Source organism: Diprion similis, chromosome 8 (genome assembly GCF_021155765.1).
Source record: "Diprion similis isolate iyDipSimi1 chromosome 8, iyDipSimi1.1, whole genome shotgun sequence".
Classification (NCBI taxonomy): domain Eukaryota; kingdom Metazoa; phylum Arthropoda; class Insecta; order Hymenoptera; family Diprionidae; genus Diprion; species Diprion similis.
The window spans coordinates 8,495,175-8,514,144 of NC_060112.1; the positions used below are offsets into that span (position 1 = coordinate 8,495,175).

The 18,970-nt window shown below is 35.5% G+C and overlaps 1 protein-coding gene across 5 annotated transcripts; it reads left to right on the forward strand.

Moving 5' to 3' along the window:
* Nucleotides 1–61: 61 nt before the first annotated feature.
* LOC124408538 (myotubularin-related protein 13) lies at nucleotides 62–14,329 on the forward strand. Of its 5 annotated transcripts, none has more exons than XM_046885521.1 (26): nucleotides 67–668; nucleotides 746–781; nucleotides 1,321–1,406; nucleotides 1,618–1,905; nucleotides 2,051–2,270; nucleotides 2,363–2,604; nucleotides 2,727–3,032; nucleotides 3,758–3,935; nucleotides 4,061–4,265; nucleotides 4,382–5,239; nucleotides 5,393–5,630; nucleotides 6,033–6,228; nucleotides 7,488–7,797; nucleotides 7,876–8,069; nucleotides 8,562–8,960; nucleotides 9,084–9,300; nucleotides 9,665–9,878; nucleotides 10,307–10,452; nucleotides 10,630–11,296; nucleotides 11,472–11,650; nucleotides 11,860–12,007; nucleotides 12,328–12,473; nucleotides 12,632–12,861; nucleotides 12,943–13,149; nucleotides 13,228–13,310; nucleotides 13,399–14,329. In XM_046885521.1, the coding sequence occupies exons 1-26, from the start codon at nucleotides 575–577 to the stop codon at nucleotides 13,489–13,491; spliced, it is 6,180 nt and encodes a 2,059-aa protein (XP_046741477.1). In that variant the 5' UTR covers nucleotides 67–574; the 3' UTR covers nucleotides 13,492–14,329. The 5 variants fall into 5 exon arrangements, with proteins under 5 accessions (XP_046741481.1, XP_046741477.1, XP_046741478.1 ...); XM_046885522.1 differs by having other exon boundaries at nucleotides 9,677–9,878; XM_046885524.1 differs by lacking the exon at nucleotides 746–781 and having other exon boundaries at nucleotides 9,677–9,878.
* Nucleotides 14,330–18,970: the final 4,641 nt, after the last annotated feature.

Here is an 18,970-nt window from a genome sequence, read left to right on the forward strand (position 1 = left end):
TTCCATTTGAACGTAGACGTTGACGTCGAGTTGATCCTCCTTCTCTCTGCCCTCTGTACTTTCGGTAGCGTGTCGGACTTGTGTACTTCTTTATTAGTGGTGTAGTTGGCGTTTAACTGAAATTTAATGTAGCGCTTTAGTTTGGAAGGTTATGGATTAAAGGTTCAGGGTGTGGCATCAAATTGTGATTTACAAAACAATGCAAATTTATCAAACGTATTATGCTATGTATAATCACTAACCGATTACGACAATTACTGTCGACGACGTGCAAAGGTGTTTCTTCTTCACGTTACAGTTTTGACACTTGATACAGTCCCACTCTTTCACCCAACTGACAATATTTCATTGAATATACACATATACGTAACACAATTATACTTCATAGAACTTGTTTCATTGCATTGTAAAAGTAGAAGAAGCATCACTGAAGTATCATCAACTAGTTATAAAGTTGAGAAAAATTTCATGATGTGCTAAGATAGCAAGTGGTCCACTAAAGTGGACGGTGGTTGTTCACGAGGTGTTGCGTACAATCTTTCCTCGTAATGTCAAGTAAATAATTCTATGTGGGATGTTTTCCACTTCTCCCACTCCGCACGAGTTCACCGAAATGTCTCGGTTGGCCGACTACTTCGTTGTCGTCGGTTACGATCACGAGAAAGAAAGTAAGTCACCATTTCAATACTATAAATAAATTTCATCTATCAATTGCTACAACTACCCTCTCGTTTCAAACTCAAAGTTAAAATGCTGCACAAAAAGTTGAGACCGAATGAATGTACGTATGTATAATATATTATGACTTACCTCCATATTTGATCTATGCATGAATTAGTTGCTCAATGTGTATCTCAACGTCTATTCAAAACAAATACTTTGATTGTACAGCTGTGGAAAATACTGTCGCTTTACGGCAATAATTTTGTATTACTGGTACAACTGTCATGCAAGTGGTTTGGGAGATTATCGTAAAAGTATTTTCAGCTGTCTAATACCATTTCTTCATGCAAACAGCAGTCTAATGCTTGCACTTTGGTTTGCGGCAAGGTATTCAAATGCAAATAGCAAATTAGCATCTTGAAAAGTCTCAGTATTACATGATATGTTTGCCATAAGTCCCTCATATTTGGCTGTACAACAAATGTGAAAGAACTTCTAACACAGAGCATCTGTTATAATAATACTCGTTGTACCAAAAAGTGCTTTTAGTTTTACTGCAACAAATTGGCTTGTTTATCGCATATTCTTCGCATATTATTACCACGCGACGAATGCTTATACTCACCATTCTTGTATGTAATGTGAATATTTTCACAGGGAGTGGGATAAGCAATGGGATAATCCTGCAAAGGTTTCCCAAAAAAGACTGGCCAGATACACCTTTCATCGAAGGAATAGAATGGGTGAGAAGTTTCGTTAAAATTACCAATTATTAATGCTGAAACTTGAAACAAGCTCTTTGAAAGTGGAAGATATCTAAAATATTCAATTAAGTTTGAGAAAATATATAATAATTTATAGTTCCGATCATACATCTTTCAATGTTCTATTGAAGTTTAGATATGAAATTGACCGCCATACTTATGTAGTCATTCTTGCTGATTATTATTTTAGTTTTGTCAACCGCAAGGATGGGCGCTGTCCACGGACAGACAGGAGCCTCGTTTTTTCGTATCCATTCTAACAGACATCGATGCAAATCGTCATTATTGCGCTTGTATGTGCTTCAATGAAACAGTTTCTATAACACCCAGTAAACCAGTCGATGAAGAGGAAGACCCTGTAGACGGAGACAACCGTACTTTAGCCAGGAGTATTCCTGCAATTACTCATCACAGTATTATGTATGCTCCAAAATGTCTGGTGCTGGTTTCCAGGCTTGATTACATCGAAACATTTAGAGTATGTCATTTGAGAAACTTTTTAATAATTGTAATTTTTTTGCATCCGGACAGATTCCTCTAGACATAGCATTCAGGTTATAGGTTGCGATTTAAAAATTATGCATGTTGCATCTTTGAAACACCTTTAAAAATGTTGAACACAGAACTGCCTCGGAATCATATACACAGTTTATGTGGAAAATTTGGGTGTACCATTGGAAACGCTGGTTGGAAATATTCTTGGATGTATACAAGTACCTCCTGCCGGTGGGCCGCAAGTTCGCTTCAGTATTGGAGCAGGGGATCGTCAGGCACTCCAACCACCCATCAGCCCTTCGCTTCCCATCACTGACACGAGTGTCAATTTACTATTCCAACAACTTGGTAAATTTCTAATTCTTATCATGACAAACCTATGTAACAGTGAGAAAAGGCTTAGTAATCACCTGAGTTACTTAAATGCTATTCATTTGCAGGTATTCGTAATGTGCTTGTGCTCTTTTGCGGAGTTATGACTGAACACAAAATTCTATTCCACTCGGCGAGTTATTCCCGGTTGACGGAGGGATGCCGAGCTCTCACTGCATTAATGTACCCGTTTCGATATACCCATGTTTACATTCCACTGCTACCAGCTGCTTTGGTCGAGGTTTTAAGTACACCTACCCCATTTATAATGGGTGTCCACAGTTCGCTTAAGTACGAGGTTGCCGAACTGGTAGGTATTATTGCTAGTTTGAGGTTCGAAATATGCTGTGCGAATTTCTTACAGTAATGGTTGTACAGTATTGTTACAAGTTTGAGGTAAAGAGGTCCAATTATAGAAAAAGTTTTTTTCAGATGGATGTCATAGTGGCCGATCTGGATGGCGGCTCTATAACTGTACCTGATGGAGTATCGCTGTCGTTACTCCCAGAGCCTCTTTTGTCGCAAACTCAAGATGCATTGTCACTTGTTCTTCAACCAGAATTGAGCTGTGCTGACTACGCTTTTCCTCCGCTAGCAACAAGAGCACCACATCCTCCCATGCTAGATAAAGAACTTCGAGCTGTATTTATGCGCACATTTGCTCAGCTTTTACAAGGCTATCGAAGTTGCCTGACTTTGATACGAATTCATCCAAAGCCTGTCATAACTTTTCACAAGGTATGGTATATTAAGACAGATATTATTATTGTTCTTATTATTTTTTTTTTTTTACAGAAGAAAAAAGTCATCTAATTTACTTCTTGGTATCACTACAATTTCAATTCTAATTTAGGACTAGTAGCAAGTCACGGTTTAGAAAGCTGTTTCAAATATTTTCTACAACATTAATGTATAAACCACTTTATTTAACTACAAAATTCAATTCAACTTAAAAATCTACGAACACCATGGTAATCAATATTTTTCCTAAGTGATTCCCAATCTGAAAAAACATTTCTCTAAAAAGAATAGGATTATTTAAATTTTGTAAACACAATTATTGGATTCTGATAAAAATATTTGTTATAATTATCAGAGATATAATTATGTTATTTTTGACAGCTGACATCCTTGGAAAAAGTTTAGTGCCAGTTGCTTCTAAATTGGTTTTTAAAATTGCAAGATTTGTGAAAGTAGTCACATTTTTTATGAGAATGAAAATTAAATTTGATTATAAAATTCCAATCAATGACATAACGATAGTTTTTGTTTTTCTTCGATAAAGTTTTGCTAGACGACAACAGCATTGAGTCAACAATATTTAATCAGTAGTGACAGTAAACTTTTAAACTTTTATCAATCAGTTATTTTTTTCTGGTGTGTTGATTTTGTTTAAAGATAGCTCCATGGCTATAGCTCTTAAAATTTCTCCACAGTAAAATAAATCTAATTTTTGCTTGTAGGCTGCATTTTTGGGAGAACGAGGCTTAACCGATTGCGATTTTACAACAAGGGTTCTCGATTGCATGTTCTTCACATCATTTATAGTTGAACGAGGGCCACCATGGCGACCTTGCGATGTTTGGGACGAACTGCATAGTAATCTTAGTGATCACCTTAAACAAGAAGCACAGGATCATCGTAAGTATTTTCCTTACATGATGGGTGATTTACTAGCAGCAAGGTTACTACGAAAGTATTAGGGAACAGTAGTTACTTTTCGCAAGAGATTCTTTAGCTTCAAAAAAATATCCTACACTTTTCAGGATTGCTATTGACTCACATTCAAGAGTTGGCTCAGCAGCTGTACACAAATGAAAACCCAAATCCTCAACCCTATGTACAGAAGATTCTTAAGCCACCTGAAGGAGCATTTGCTAGAATTCACCAACCACCATTGCCGCATATCAATTGTGATCAAGTACAGGCAATAATAGATGAAGGACTGGCTAAGAATAATCTCAAAGTTAGGTATGCTCTGACGTCCGAATAACTGTATTATAAAGTATATTCATCGATATTTTTTAATTTATCGGCTTCTATTCTCAGAGCATTGAAATGATGAGTAACGATTCTTTTTTTTCTAGATTATCTTCATTGAGGCCAATTCAGCCACGAATAGTTCCTATGGGGCCTCATATCTCAATAATCCATGACACTAGACATTTAGTAAGTAACTCGGCACGAAGACTGGAAGTATTGCGTAATTGTATAAACTGTATATTTGAGAACAAAATATCCGACGCAAGAAAAACGTTTCCTGCAGTATTAAGAGCTCTAAAAAGCAAGGCAGCCAGATTGGCACTCTGTATGGAGTTGGCGCAGCATGTTGTTGGCAATAAAGCAATGCTTGAACATCAACAATTCGATCTTGTGGTACGGCTAATGAACTGCGCTCTACAAGACGATTCTTCAATGGATGAACATGGAGTAGCTGCGGCATTACTGCCTCTGGCAACAGCTTTCTGTAGGAAATTATGTACTGGAATAATACAATTCGCATATACTTGCATCCAAGAACACGCGGTGTGGCAAAACCAGCAATTCTGGGAATCTGCATTTTACCTTGATGTTCAAAAAGATATCAAACGTTTGTACTTCCCTGGTGAAAACACAGGTCAAAGGTCATTTAACGATAACATGCTCAGTCCTATTAGCCCACGAGACACCAAAGAGTTCCCATTTAAAGACCGATCGTCCATGTACCGAGTTCAAGAACCTTCAGCTTTAGAAATAGCTGCCGAACAGATGAGGATCTGGTCAAGTATAGATGCGGAAAAACAACGCGAGTTAATAATTAGCGAGGAAAGCACCATGTACAGCCAAGCTATACACTATGCCAACAGAATGGTGTACCTATTAGTTCCATTAGATATTGGAGCCAAGGCTCACCGACAAGACAATGTTTATGATGACGAACGTGCGAGCAATAGCATCACTAATAGGTATGCACTGTAAAAACTGATGTACATGAGCACACTTTGTCTTATGAAGATTTAATATTTGTTATTTCCCTGCCAGAAAACTAAAGCTGTATAATAATCGCCATTGCTTACTAGGTCTATTCAATTAATTATCGCGTCATGTTTGATCAACAGTGTAGCTAGTGACAGTGGCGATGCAGAATCAGGGTTTGAAGAAGCCGACCCTCGTGAGACTGGAGTTGCGGTAATACGTATGGTTTCTCGATTCGTAGACAGAGTTTGTACAGAGGGTGGCGTTAGTGCTGAGCATGTCAGATGCCTTCATCAAATGGTACCAGGCGTCGTACACATGCATATCGAAACTCTTGAAGCTGTCCATCGAGAGAGCAAACGTCTACCACCCATTCAAAAAGTAGGATATTTGCGAGCTAAAATTTATATTCCAAAACTTATAAATTGCTTCTTGGTAACTTATATGAGTTGTAAAGAGGATTTACTAGTAGTTATGTTTATTTCTATAAAATCACTTTTAGTCATATGTTTCAAGTTTTATACGTTTTTTACTTTTGTATTAAAAAATTCTTATCAGAGTTTCAGAATTAACTCAATTGATGTTTGGAGATGATGGAAACTCTCTTTTTTTTTCTTTTTTTTTAAACTTAATCTTTATTGCTAGTCGTTTTTACTTCAAATCTGTGATCGAAGTAGGTGGCTTCACGTTATTGCTGTGTATGCAGAGGATACACTTTTTTTTCATCTTTTTCGATTTATGGTATCGCTGGCAGCCCTGACTCAATCTCTACTCTATTTGCAGCCAAAGATCCTAACTCCAAATATGTTACCTGGAGAAGAAATAATAATGGATGGCTTACGAGTATATCTGTTACCTGATGGCAGAGAAGAAGGTTCCGCAGGTCTACCAAAAGCTCCGCCTCTATTGCCAGCTGAAGGAGCTATATTTTTGACAAATTATCGGATAGTTTTTAAGGGAACTCCTTGTGATCCCTTCGGTAAGTTATATCTAATTTATAACATGGTTTTATAAACTTGCCTTTTGGGTATTACAAAATACTCTATAAAAAAATGTCATGTCTATGGAATATGTGTGTGTGTGCGTGTGTGTGTGTGTGATATATCCCTATATATCTTCAACACAGTTTTGAATTCCTACTCACAATAATCCTGGCTATGTCCTTATTTAGATTTATTTTGAAACATGTAAATTCTAAAAGTAACCGAGAATCAAACTGATTAACTTAGTTACTCATTAGAAACTCGGTTATTTTAAATTTAATTTTACCAGTATAACATCGTTAGCTACCACAATCACGAATAAATATAAAAACAGGAAAAATCTGGAATTCTTAAAAATATTTAGAAATTGGAGTTCGTTAGGGAGATTAAAGAAATGCTACCTACTGCATTGCTCTAAATCTAGACAATTCGGGATCCTAGATAAAGTTACCCCATTTTTAATTTAATAGAAAAGATGGACAGAAGTTAAGTTTGATTTTATACACAGAACGTAGATCCAAACATAGAGATGATCATAAAGAATATTGTAATAAATACAAAAAGTAACTATGATTTCAATTGATCCACGAGGTTGAATTAAGTACACGCTTTTTGAGATAGTGTTTCTTACTTTCAATCCAGAAGCAATCAGAGCATGTTTAAGTACGTGCAAAAAATTTTCTGTTTATTTTATCATTAATGATTAATTCCATCTTATATTTGATTTGAATAATCTTGGAAAAGCCGGGAAACTTTCAGCGTAATATTCGTTTCACATGATCCTTTTTCGTTAGTCTAGAGAAGAGTAGGAAAGTATATCTGTTAGAATGAGAAAATATCCAAGATAGAAAAGTGAGGGATGAGATGTTTTTCTTTTGCCTCTCGTGTTCAATCTAATTTAATACTTCGTATAAGTGGGGTTTGTTTCCAAACTGAAGTTTGGGAGTGATGATTCTAATCACGTCTAGCTACCTAGTTTTCAGATGATTACGTACCAGGTTTGTTGATTATCTGTAAGTATAAGCATGTACCCATGTTATGCTTGTCCTTCCAATAGTTTTTCCAATTACTTGATGTTTTAATTTCAAAGTTTATTTCTTTATTCTTCAGTTTTCTTGTGTATTGATTTATGTGATCAGAATTATTAGTAATTCAACGTCCAATCTAGACGGATTATCTCTATTTCCATTGAATTGTTTTATTGGTGCTCATGCCTTTACTGTTGATGTAATTGTTTTGACTTCTTTTTTACTAGCCTGTGAGCAGTTGGTGGTCCGAGCTTTCCCAGTAACATCGTTGACAAAGGAGAAGAAAGTTACAGCTCCGCATTTGGCTCATTTAGACCAATGCCTCCAAGAAGGCTTGCAACTACGATCGTGTACTTTTCAACTGATAAAACTAGCTTTTGATGAAGAAGTGACTGCAGAAAATATTGATACATTTAAGAAACTGGTTCATAAAGAGCGGTATCCTCCACATATCTTTCATCACTTTGCATTCAATGGTCAAGTGATGGTAACACAAACTACTCATCACAAGGGCAAAGAGAAAAATGCAACTCTCAAGTAAGTAGTGTTTCAGTAAGCATATTCTTGTCAAATCCTACTAAGTTACGTAAAAATAAATGTATTCCAATACTTTAGGGGCTTCGCGAAGAAAACACTTCTGAAAACTGCGCGCAAGGCAGGATTCAAACCCAAGCCATCCTCCAAAAGGCAGAAATATGTTCTACCAAATATGAATTTGACAAGTAACAATAAATACATGACTTCACCTGGCAGAATGAGTCTCCCTGTTACAGATAATACGGATTTGAGCCACGACGATGATTTGAGCAGTGAGTAATATTAGTCTGATACAAAATGAATTGTTCAGGAAAGCATTCTACTTATAGCATCAACTTTTTTTAAAAAAAGAAATATTTTCATAATATTCATGAGGATTCTCGACTCACTGTCATACCTGAAGCACCCATTATATTATACCTAAAATATAATAAATATAGGTATAGTGATGCAACATGATATTAACTTCTACATCGATCTATATGAATTATCTAGTCCATTGTATCACAAACAGATTTTCAAAATCTATTCAGGTGTGTTATAATATTTTGTAACATCATAGGTCTAAAGATAGTGAGCCAGCAGTTTTGCCAAAATGTGATGAAGATTCACTCTGTTTAGATCATTGACAACTATATTTGAGAGGTTTTTCTATATCGTTTCTAGAATGAAATATGAAGCGACATTAACTAGGTAGTTTTTAATGACATACAGGTAGTTTGTAACAATACATCAATTTTAAATTGTAATTTTTAACTTTACAGTTGACGAATTTGAGATTCCTGGAATCATGCCACAGCTCCCAACAGATGCAAAGACCCTAGAACGCCTGTCTGAACGAAGCTATGTCAGAGACTGGTATCGGCTGGGATTATGCCCGAGTAGTCCACAGAATAACCGACGAAATGAACCTTTTCGCTTGTCTTCTGTAAACTGTGCATACATGATGTGCAGGAGCTACCCGGCCCTCTTAATAGTTCCTAATAGCGTAACAGATGAAAGTATTCGGAGGTTCTGCCGTTTGTACAGACATAGTAGAATTCCAGCTATTACGTGGCGACATCCCAGAACGAAAGCTCTATTAATAAGAGGTGCAGGTTACCATGGCAAAGGTGTAATGGGAATGCTGAAGGCGCATCCATCATCAACTGGGAACATCAAAGGTTCGTATTCAGAATATCGATTTTTCTACAGAATCCTCGAAGAGTGTTATGCATAAATCTCTTTTCCATTGTTCAAGTAATTATAGTAATGGAATCAATCAATCATTTTTTACTTTCAAATAGCTACATCTTCTGAAAGTACGTCGTCATTAGAGCAAGAAAAATACATGATGGCACTGGTCGCAGCAACTCCACTTTCTGTATTGCGACAAGGTTCTGCTTGGGGCATGTCTGATAGCTCCCTTAGCATAGATTCGTTGTTTTTGGCTGCTGAAGACCGTAATGCAACACCTGAACAATCAAGACGGAATCCTTTTAATAAGGCCATTGGCACACTTGGGTATGTATCTCAGTACTCACTATGATATTACGAATGGAAATGTTTGTAGCAATCTCATTGTGCACGATGTAGAAGCACTTATATGTATGTACATATAAATATTCGTTCATCCTTAGTTAACTCTCAGTTTATACATTCGATACAATCTTCATAAAAGATGCAATATCTTTTAGTAACTTGGGATTGTTTATTCTAATTTTCTTTCATTCACAAGTTATATTTACTTTTAAAGTTTATTGAATAATTTATATTAAGTATCGCACATATCTAAGTACTGTGTTGTGCGCTAAGCATGTGCTTTGTATTTATTCTCATTGTCCGATTAGATGGTATTGCTTGCCTGATTCTGCGCTCTCTAACTTAGAATGTTCCCAAGATCATCGGGTGGCAAAGGGCCTAAAAACTTTGGACGTTGGGGTTCTCTTAAGGACAAAAGGCATAGTTCGCAGGCTTCTCTTACGACGGTCAATCAGCGTGGTACCGTCCGACATTCTGCAGATTCAGACAGTGGAACTGAGTGTGTGCACACATTTCAACGTGCGGCGCTTTATATTCTTGGTGAAAAGGCTCACATGAAGGTAAAGTTTAAAAGCGGTTTATCAATAAAATTTAAATTATTCACGTAACTTTCATTTTCAAGAGGATAGGAAAATTATTCTAGCGTGGCGGCCCCATTTCAGATTTAAGTCAATTCTGCAAGTTCTTTATTCATAAAGTTTCTTCTGTCGATTCATTTTTGTGATTATGGTACTTTGTAATGATAGTATATTATTTTGCACTGTCAATACTTCCTCTTTTCCTAGCATTAGAAGTGGTTCTTTCCACTTCATCTTTCAGATTAATGTGAGCTATATGTTTTACTAAAATTGTACAATGAAAAAATGTTAGCGTAATATGGTTACCGGTGAGTAGTCAATGCGATATTTACTTCACATAATTCAGTTCAACGTCTTGAATGCTTCCAACTGTTATGATGATATACCTATATACTCTTCTCCTATTACAGGGAGTTAAGGCCGAATCTGCACCAAAAACAGACTTTATACCGGTCGAATATTTTGATGTGAGACATACAAAAGCTGCTTTCAAAAAACTGATGAGAGCCTGTGTGCCCAGTTCACTAAATCCAGAACCCGAGCAAAGCTTCTTCAAGTAAGTAAAATTTAAACGAGGTTAAATCGTTTTAGTGTCTGTTTCTGAAAATTGCATTGTCTTTAAGTAATTTTACACCATATCTACATCACAGCTGCATTAATATCGGAAATTTGAAGTATAATGTATTAATAGCCATGTAAAACTGAAGTACATAAAACCTGCATCTGTTTACAGGTTGATTGAAAGCTCCGAATGGTTACAGCAATTACAGAGCACAATGCAACTGGCGGGTGCTGTAATAGATTTGATGGATGTACAAGGTTCTTCCGTAACTCTTTGTCTAGAAGATGGCTGGGACACAACAGCTACAGTCTGTTCGATAGCCCAAGTGTGTCTGGATCCTCATTATAGAACGATCGATGGATTTAGAGTTTTAATAGAAAAAGAATGGCTTGGATTTGGCCATAGATTTGGGCATCGAAGTAATCTTGCAGTAAATTCGCAAACGACCAATTTCACACCTACATTTCTTCAATTCTTGGACATCGTGCATCAGATACAAAAACAGTTTCCCCTAGCGTTTGAGTTCAATGATTACTACCTCCGGTTTCTCGCTTATCATTCAGTATCTTGTCGTTTTAGAACATTTCTGTTAGATTGTGAATTTGATAGAGTAGAATGCGGTATTACCGCTGTTGAGGACAAACGGGGTTCATTAACTAGTCATCATAAAGGAGTTGACACCGGAAGCGATGACGAAACTGTGTATCCTGGTGGAAGGTTAGCAGGAACAAATACCGGATCTAATCTTGGCCAGAGTATATTCGATTACATCGAAAAACAGCATGCCAGGTCACCGTTGTTCTACAACTTTATGTATACTCCAAATACAGAACATCCAGTAAGTTGTTCTTTTCATGGCCGAATACTGTAGTAGACAATTTCTCTTGAACGATGTCAATTTTGACAATTTGACATAAAAAAAAAATTTGAATAAATTTTCATTCTCACCTTGTTCACTACTCAAAACATTCGCTTGATCATAACTTGTATAATAGAGTTTGTGTCATGTGTAGGTTCTTCGGCCAGCATCTCACCTACCCAGTTTAGAAATTTGGCAGTATTATTTAGACGAGGAACTGGCGCATGGACCGGGATACGATCTTGAAGTATTGCAGCTAGATTCTGAACAAGAAGAGGAGGCTGAAGCTGCGGATGGAATCGTCAAAAGTAATCGGAAAGTTGTCACTCTTGGGTAGGTATTGAAAAAAGTGATAACTAATTATCTCCAATTATAGAGTAAGAAAGTAAACAGGCGCATAATATTTAACTGCAATGTTTACCGTAAAGTGGCGAATTGAAATAATGAGATATGTTTTTTCGCACTTATTTCGGAAATCTTAATGCTGTGTGGTAATCAGTTTATGTTAACTCCAACTAATAGCATTCGACATTGTTCTCTAGATATGATGGAATAAGCACTATGGTACCGGATCAGTTCTCACATTTATTGGAGGAAATCCATAAACTTGAGACCGAACTTGGCCATTTACCACAAAAGTGGAAAGTATTGTGGGATAAACTGGAGTTGCCCAACACCGATTCTCTTACGGTAAGGGCAGATAGTTTACTATTGATTTATTGTACGAGTGATCACTCTTAACTTTAGCACCATCGCAGAAGAATAGCAAAGGTCATCCATTTTTATACCAAGAATAGACAGTAGTTATTTAATCATTTTCATAAATGAGCATCAAGCTCCTTCACTACTTCCTTCTATGAACATAATAGAGAAACGATTAGATTTCGTGAACGTCGATGAGTATGTAGAGTCACGCATGAGTCGTGTACTTTAAAGTCCATCTAAATTTGACCATATCACTTGTGCATATTCCACTTATGTATCGGTTTTCAAACTCATCTTCATTTCAGCGCCATGCGTCATTCAGCACAGCCTTAGTGAGATATCATGGTCGGTTAATCCACAAACGGTCCACTTTAGAACTTCTCTTAAGAGGTAAAATGGCTGGGGGTAACACAGCTGGAAATGAAAGTTCTGTATACACTCATCCACACAGGTAAGAAAATGATTACAGCGGAATCGTATTTATTTGACCTTCAGTTATTCTATTACAATTCAACATTGTTCATTAATATTAATCGAGGATATTCATTAAATATTGAGAATAAATCCAGAGATATTTACCGACTTATATTTTTGTCCATTATTCAATAGATTCGAGAGAATAGATTCGGCTATGCGTACTCATTGTGACTCGTGTGCCGGTGTTCTGTGGGGTCCACTCAAAGCAGGAATGAGATGCGTTGATTGTGGCCAAGTGTGTCATGATAAGTGTGCCGAATCCATGCCGAAAAACTGTGCAAAGTATAATAAAGCAGTAGCAGATAACTTACAATCTCACACACTGACAAGGAGTGGTGGAGATAACGGAAGCGTTAATTCGAGTAAGTGTAAATAATCGATTACCTGTACCGACGGTTAATTAAAGAATTGTTTAATTTTGAAAGCGAATGTCTTGGTTACAGGTGTCACGACAATTCAAACATCTTCGCAACAATATTATGAACAGTTCTCAAGTAATGTTGCTGAGAATCGAACTCATGAAGGGTATCTTTACAAACGCGGTGTTGTATTAAAGGGATGGAAACAAAGGTGGTTTGTTTTGGATTCTATCAAACATCAATTAAGGTACTATGACGCTATGGAAGATTCTCACTGTAAGGGATACATTGGTACGTTTATTTGATATTATCGAAATTCCAAGAAAATATGATTCCAGGTATCGAAAACTACATTTGTTTATTTTGCAGATCTGGCTGAAGTAGTGTCTGTTACACCTGCGGCACCGACTCCAGGTCCGCCAAAGAAAACGGACGATAAATCATTTTTTGATGTAAGTATTATTTTCATTTCACCGGAGTGAGAAAAATGAAATTTTTTTTCTAAATCGTTTATAATTAATAACGATGTTGAAATTTCAGCTGCGTACTAATAGACGAACTTATAACTTTTGTGCGGGAGATGCAGCTACGGCGCAAGAATGGATCGAGAAAGTTCAAGCATGCTTGCAGTAGTGTCTCTTTGATAAATTATAGTTACAATTTAAATTGTGCAAGTGACTGATAGAATAATTGAAATTTTTATTTTGTTACATACCTTTGTATAGTGTAAACGTATGATGTATGCGTTGTGTGGCTGCAGTATTTTTACTTTAGTTGTACTTTCCAAGTCAAAATTAACTGATGGTACGAGGTATTCAGCCACGCAGGAGGGAGGCATCTCTCAACCAGCCCAATTAATAGAAATGACAACAAATGTAATATTGTATATTATTATGTTGAATTTGATTATATTATATTCCACATCAGATGTGAAGCATAGCTGGAAGATAAATGATCATTAAAATTTATTATCTGTTAAGTTTTCCTTCAGTTGTCTTCGATTTTATACATTTTCAACATAAAAATGTGAAAATTTATATCATCTGTATAGATATAGTCGAATTGATTAGTAGATTATATGTACATGTATATGTATCACGATATATTTCTTAATAAGATGTCTTGTCTTTGGGTAAAAACTTTCCGATCGTTCATCTTCTTTAGGTACTTGAAACGTATCAGGGTAGCGACGAGCGGTAACCAACGCCCTAATTGCATTGGAGTGCTTGTAATGTAATTAATGTGAAGTGTTTAAGCTGTAACAGATTAAAAAGAATAATTATTATAATTGGTAATGCAGCGAAAATGTAGAAAAAAAACGAAAAGGTCCAGACTCAGGGATGAAATATAACCAAAGTCCAGTGGACCAATTCAGTTATGGTATCTCTAGATCTAAATTATCTCTGCCACTTTAACTAAGCTATATCATTTTTCTGATATTATGTGAAAAGTAATAAAATTGTAAAAGTCATTCGCAAACGTTCTTTATTATAGGAGCCTTGACGGATCATGTTTTAATTATGACAAGAGGAATTAAGCCCATGTCATAAAATGTACCCAATCATTTCAGACCCAAGAAAATTAGCAAGTTCTAATGTATTTATAGAAAATATTGAAAAATTTAGAAAAATAAATAAATTAGTGGTAACCTACAACATCCTTAACATCTCATTATCAAATTCGTAAGTGACAATTAGTAGTATGAACTTAGGTTACTGAAAAACATATACTGACATGATGTTTATTATGAGTTCGAAACTTGATATGAGATAAAGGTGGTTTCTAAATTATATAGTAAGTTCCCAGTGACTATAGAATCAGTTTAGATAATTTCTTTCAGCAGCGTTTTTTTATTTCTCATTGGGTTGCTGTTAAAAACAAGATGAATGTGATGTTTGCAGAAATCAAATGATGTAATCGTACATTTTAACAGGGCTTGTAATATTTGAAAAAGCCTTGTTTGGAAGAGTACTGACTTTTAGCATGCGTCGAATAGGCATAACAAGGCAGTGAATATTGATATCACATACCAGCTCCTGGCTGGTTTCCCTGACATTTCCTGAATTGAAAGAACCCGGCAAAAATTGTCCGCAGTATTAAAAAAAATCCTACGATTAAGAATATACGGGACGTTGAGTAAACAGGGCTTAACAGCCCCATTCTATACACAAGTATAAACAAAATCACGAAAATATATTTTCATTCGACGCTGAAATAATCACATGAATTATGGGAATTTACTATTGCGATTTCGTAGAATCTATGCCGCTTCTTTATATCTCTGCGTTAAATGTAAATGCGTGTTGGAGTGTTTTTGTTCAGAATTGTGTATAGGATGGAGTTGTTGAGCCCTTTTTGCGTTTGGGATACGTGGACTTCGATATTTCAGGATAAAGACAACGTCGAAATCGACTAGGCACCCCCTTAAGTATAACTAAAAAAGTCCCAGTGTTCCAGAAAAATTTGTAACCATTGTAATTTAACTGTTAAAACGTCTTCATTATCGGCGTTAGAAAAAACACATTCAACTATTTTTTGGAGTAAAAATTCATATAGTTCATCTGATTTTAGTAACTAGTATAACACGTTTTATTCATAAATGGATATGTCTATAATACAAGTCGTCTGAGGCAGATTTTTTTCTTGAACATGTCGGTTGGTTCAAAAAAATTCGATTTGTACAATCTTTATAATATGCTAGGGCTATGCCGATTCCCAAAATTTCAGGAAAAAAAGTTTCGATTCCGGACGGGTTTGTATCGGATCGGGTTTTTTAGCGATCCCGGAATGGTCGGGAAACCTGGAATCTTCGGGATAGCAGAAATTTTTAAGAAAGTCTAAACGTGGGTAACCTAACTTACCTAATATTTATAATATTGGACAAATGCTAAATATTAAATACTACTAGCAAATGGTATATCTCAATGATATTGATATTTCCAGTAAAAAGTATATCATCTTTCATCGTATTCATATTATTTTCATTATCTATATAAATTATACGTATACAGTTTGCAACATATATATCTGAAATATTGATGATGAATTTTGTAAACAATATGTAGAACAAAATTGTTCGGTAATCGTAACTTTGGCTACTTCGTATGTTACGTACTTATTACTTATACGCAATTACTGCTGTCGACGGTTAATATTGACTGCCAGTACTGCGCTGAGCGTACAATAATGAAGCATACGCAGGGTGTCCAGTATTAATGGAAATTATGGAATCAGGGAATTCTCAGGGAATTTGATATCCTCTGGAAAAAACCTGGAAATCTCAGGGAGTTTCATGTCGTATCTGGAATATACTAATTTTCATTCTAGCGTCATAAAACTTTAGTCATTTGGTGAGAAAAAAAAGTTTCTCTTTTAACTTTCAGGCAATGGCCACGAACCAAGTCCTGATTACTTAAAAATTGTACGTGCTAGCGAATTCTTACAAATTCACCTCCCAGTGAGCTGGGCTCTAGTCAAATATAAAATATTCTTGTTCGTATGACTATTGCATTTTTCATTTATTGTGTACATGAGAACAAACTGGATAAATAATGATTCTTGGCTGGAAAACCTGGAATTTTCAGGGAATTACGTTTTCACAAATATAATAACTGGATACCTTGATACGACATTAACAAAGAAAGGTCCCGAGATGTCCCTTCCGATTTAGTTCATTTTAGCATATGTCATTCTTCATCGAAATCTAAGCCACACTTTTTTTTTATCTGTGGCAAAACGGTTTAAAGGGGTTAAATCGACCCCGAAAGTTGGGCATCCCCAGTAGTAGTTTCACAGTTTTGCATACCTTGATTTTACAAGTTACAAATTATTTATAACTGGAAAACTGTTGCTCGTATTTGAATGCAATTGATTGCATTTGAAAAAGCAGAAAAAAGTAGAAGATACGTGTCTTGCGTTTTTCGAAATAATGTCACATAGGGGGTGAACTATTCATTTAATATTACAGTGCTGTTTCCAAGCAACAATTGAGGAGCATATTCTTAACCTATTCATAAGTACATAAATCTAGCCAACGAAAAATTTGCATCGATTGAATGCCACACTTTGTTGATCTAATCGGAGCTTGTTTGGCGTAAATGGTTGAATCAATTGCACCAATTTGTTTACGAGGTAACAGAAACACCGCATCCCTTGAGACAGATGAAGAATATATTCATCGTAAGCATCGGTATACTGGTACTATAAACGGCCACTAGGGGGTGAACTTTCTCGCTACTAAAATAACTTCAGAGATACATAGGTATAAAACCGAGTAATCCGCAGGGGTGTTTGATACGGATAACGGCAGATCAAGTTGTGATCAGATCTACCATGACCGAAGAAAGTTGGAATACTATACCATCGCATAAGGGACATATGGTCTACAAGGCCAGCACCTAATCGTCCAAAAAAAAAAAATGCAATTTCGTACATTATACAATCTGACTAAAACCTCGCATTTTTTCCGCACTAATTCCGAGTTCATAGGCAATTGTGACGAATTTTCATTGTTTGATGAAATTGGTGCCAACATATTTTTTAGTTTCATCAAAAGCACGAATTCTTATGGAATTTAAACTGCACTTGACATGCATGAAGATTCTCAATAGTGCGTAGGTCAACGTGTCGTGCATTGTTGAAGTCAGTTGTTTAATATGTATTATACCACACTTTCGTAGTTTGAGAATAAACTTGAGGTCATTTGAGAGAAAAATTTAAACGGTAAAAATGGTACCCAGTTTTATTTACTGTTATTTTTTACTTCATTCATGATATGAGTTCCAAAATGATTCATTGTTCATGGTGAATCTAAAAAATTGTTTAACCATTAATGAATAAATGAAAATTTTTCGGAGGTAATATTTATTGAAGCAGACTTATTCTACATTAATTTTAATTATTATTTGAAAAATTAATTTTAATCAACCATACATCAATTTGCATAATATATAAAAAAAAAAGTTGCATATATTTTCTATTTTGAACAGTGACGAAACTGCGAGATATACCTAGACAAGGAAATTTCCTTCATTTAACGCCACGAGACTGAGTAGACATGTATGCACATAAACGTATGTTGAATTTAACGCGAGTGCGCCCTTAATAATATTCAAATATAGATACACATTATCATGTGCGAAACTGTAACAAGTGTGTGTTTGATGGACGTTAAATGTTATAATGTCCTGTCCAAATTCATCCTTTCGATCTGTTACGAAATCATTGCTATGTATTCAACATTACAAGTGTGTAAGGTCATAGGCATGTAGGGGTTATCACCACGTGAGTATATACTTTATACTAGCAATTAGAGAGTTTTTAAGACACTGCTGCTAATTCTTTGACACGCTAAGTCAATACTCGATCGAGGACGTAATATCATGTGAGACGTGCCTGAATATTTCATAGTTATCTTACTAATAACGCACCATACTTAATTTATAACGTTCCTATGAACTTAATGAAATGAACTTATATTTCGTATTCTAAATCGAAATTCATTGCCAGGACTTAAAATTTATGGAGAAGTATTGAAAATACTTTTATCTTACGACCTTCACAATTTTTGTTCTGACGAATTTCATTTATAATTTTCTGAAAATTGTTTTCAACAATTTAGTTCTCTGCACACTCAGCACTTTGACTTGCCGGGTGCCGTGTTGGGATATCAGAGCTGTGTGCTGATAAATCGGAAATTCAGATCTATAGGTTTTTTGTTTCAGAGTGGTTAAAAACTACAATTTTTTTTCAACTCACATTCAGTCAAGGTATAAAGTACTCCCAATTATTATATTATATTTCACCATTGAGAACTTACGATAACTTTCATAAATTAACTGAACTCAGTTTTCAGATAAATATTGAAAAAATTATTTTATTATACAGAAAAAAATTTACTTGAAAATTTTTTAAACATTAGAATTAATATTAATATATTAATATTCAATCTGGATTCCGCTCACTTCTGGATTTTGACTCGCACTTAAATTGTTATTTAAAATCGTTTTGAAAAAACCGGATAATTTTGAGATTCGTCCGTCGAAAGATTGACCTGCCTCAGTGCTAAGGTACAACAAGAGGGCATTAAAATCTGTGCATATTTAGATTTATT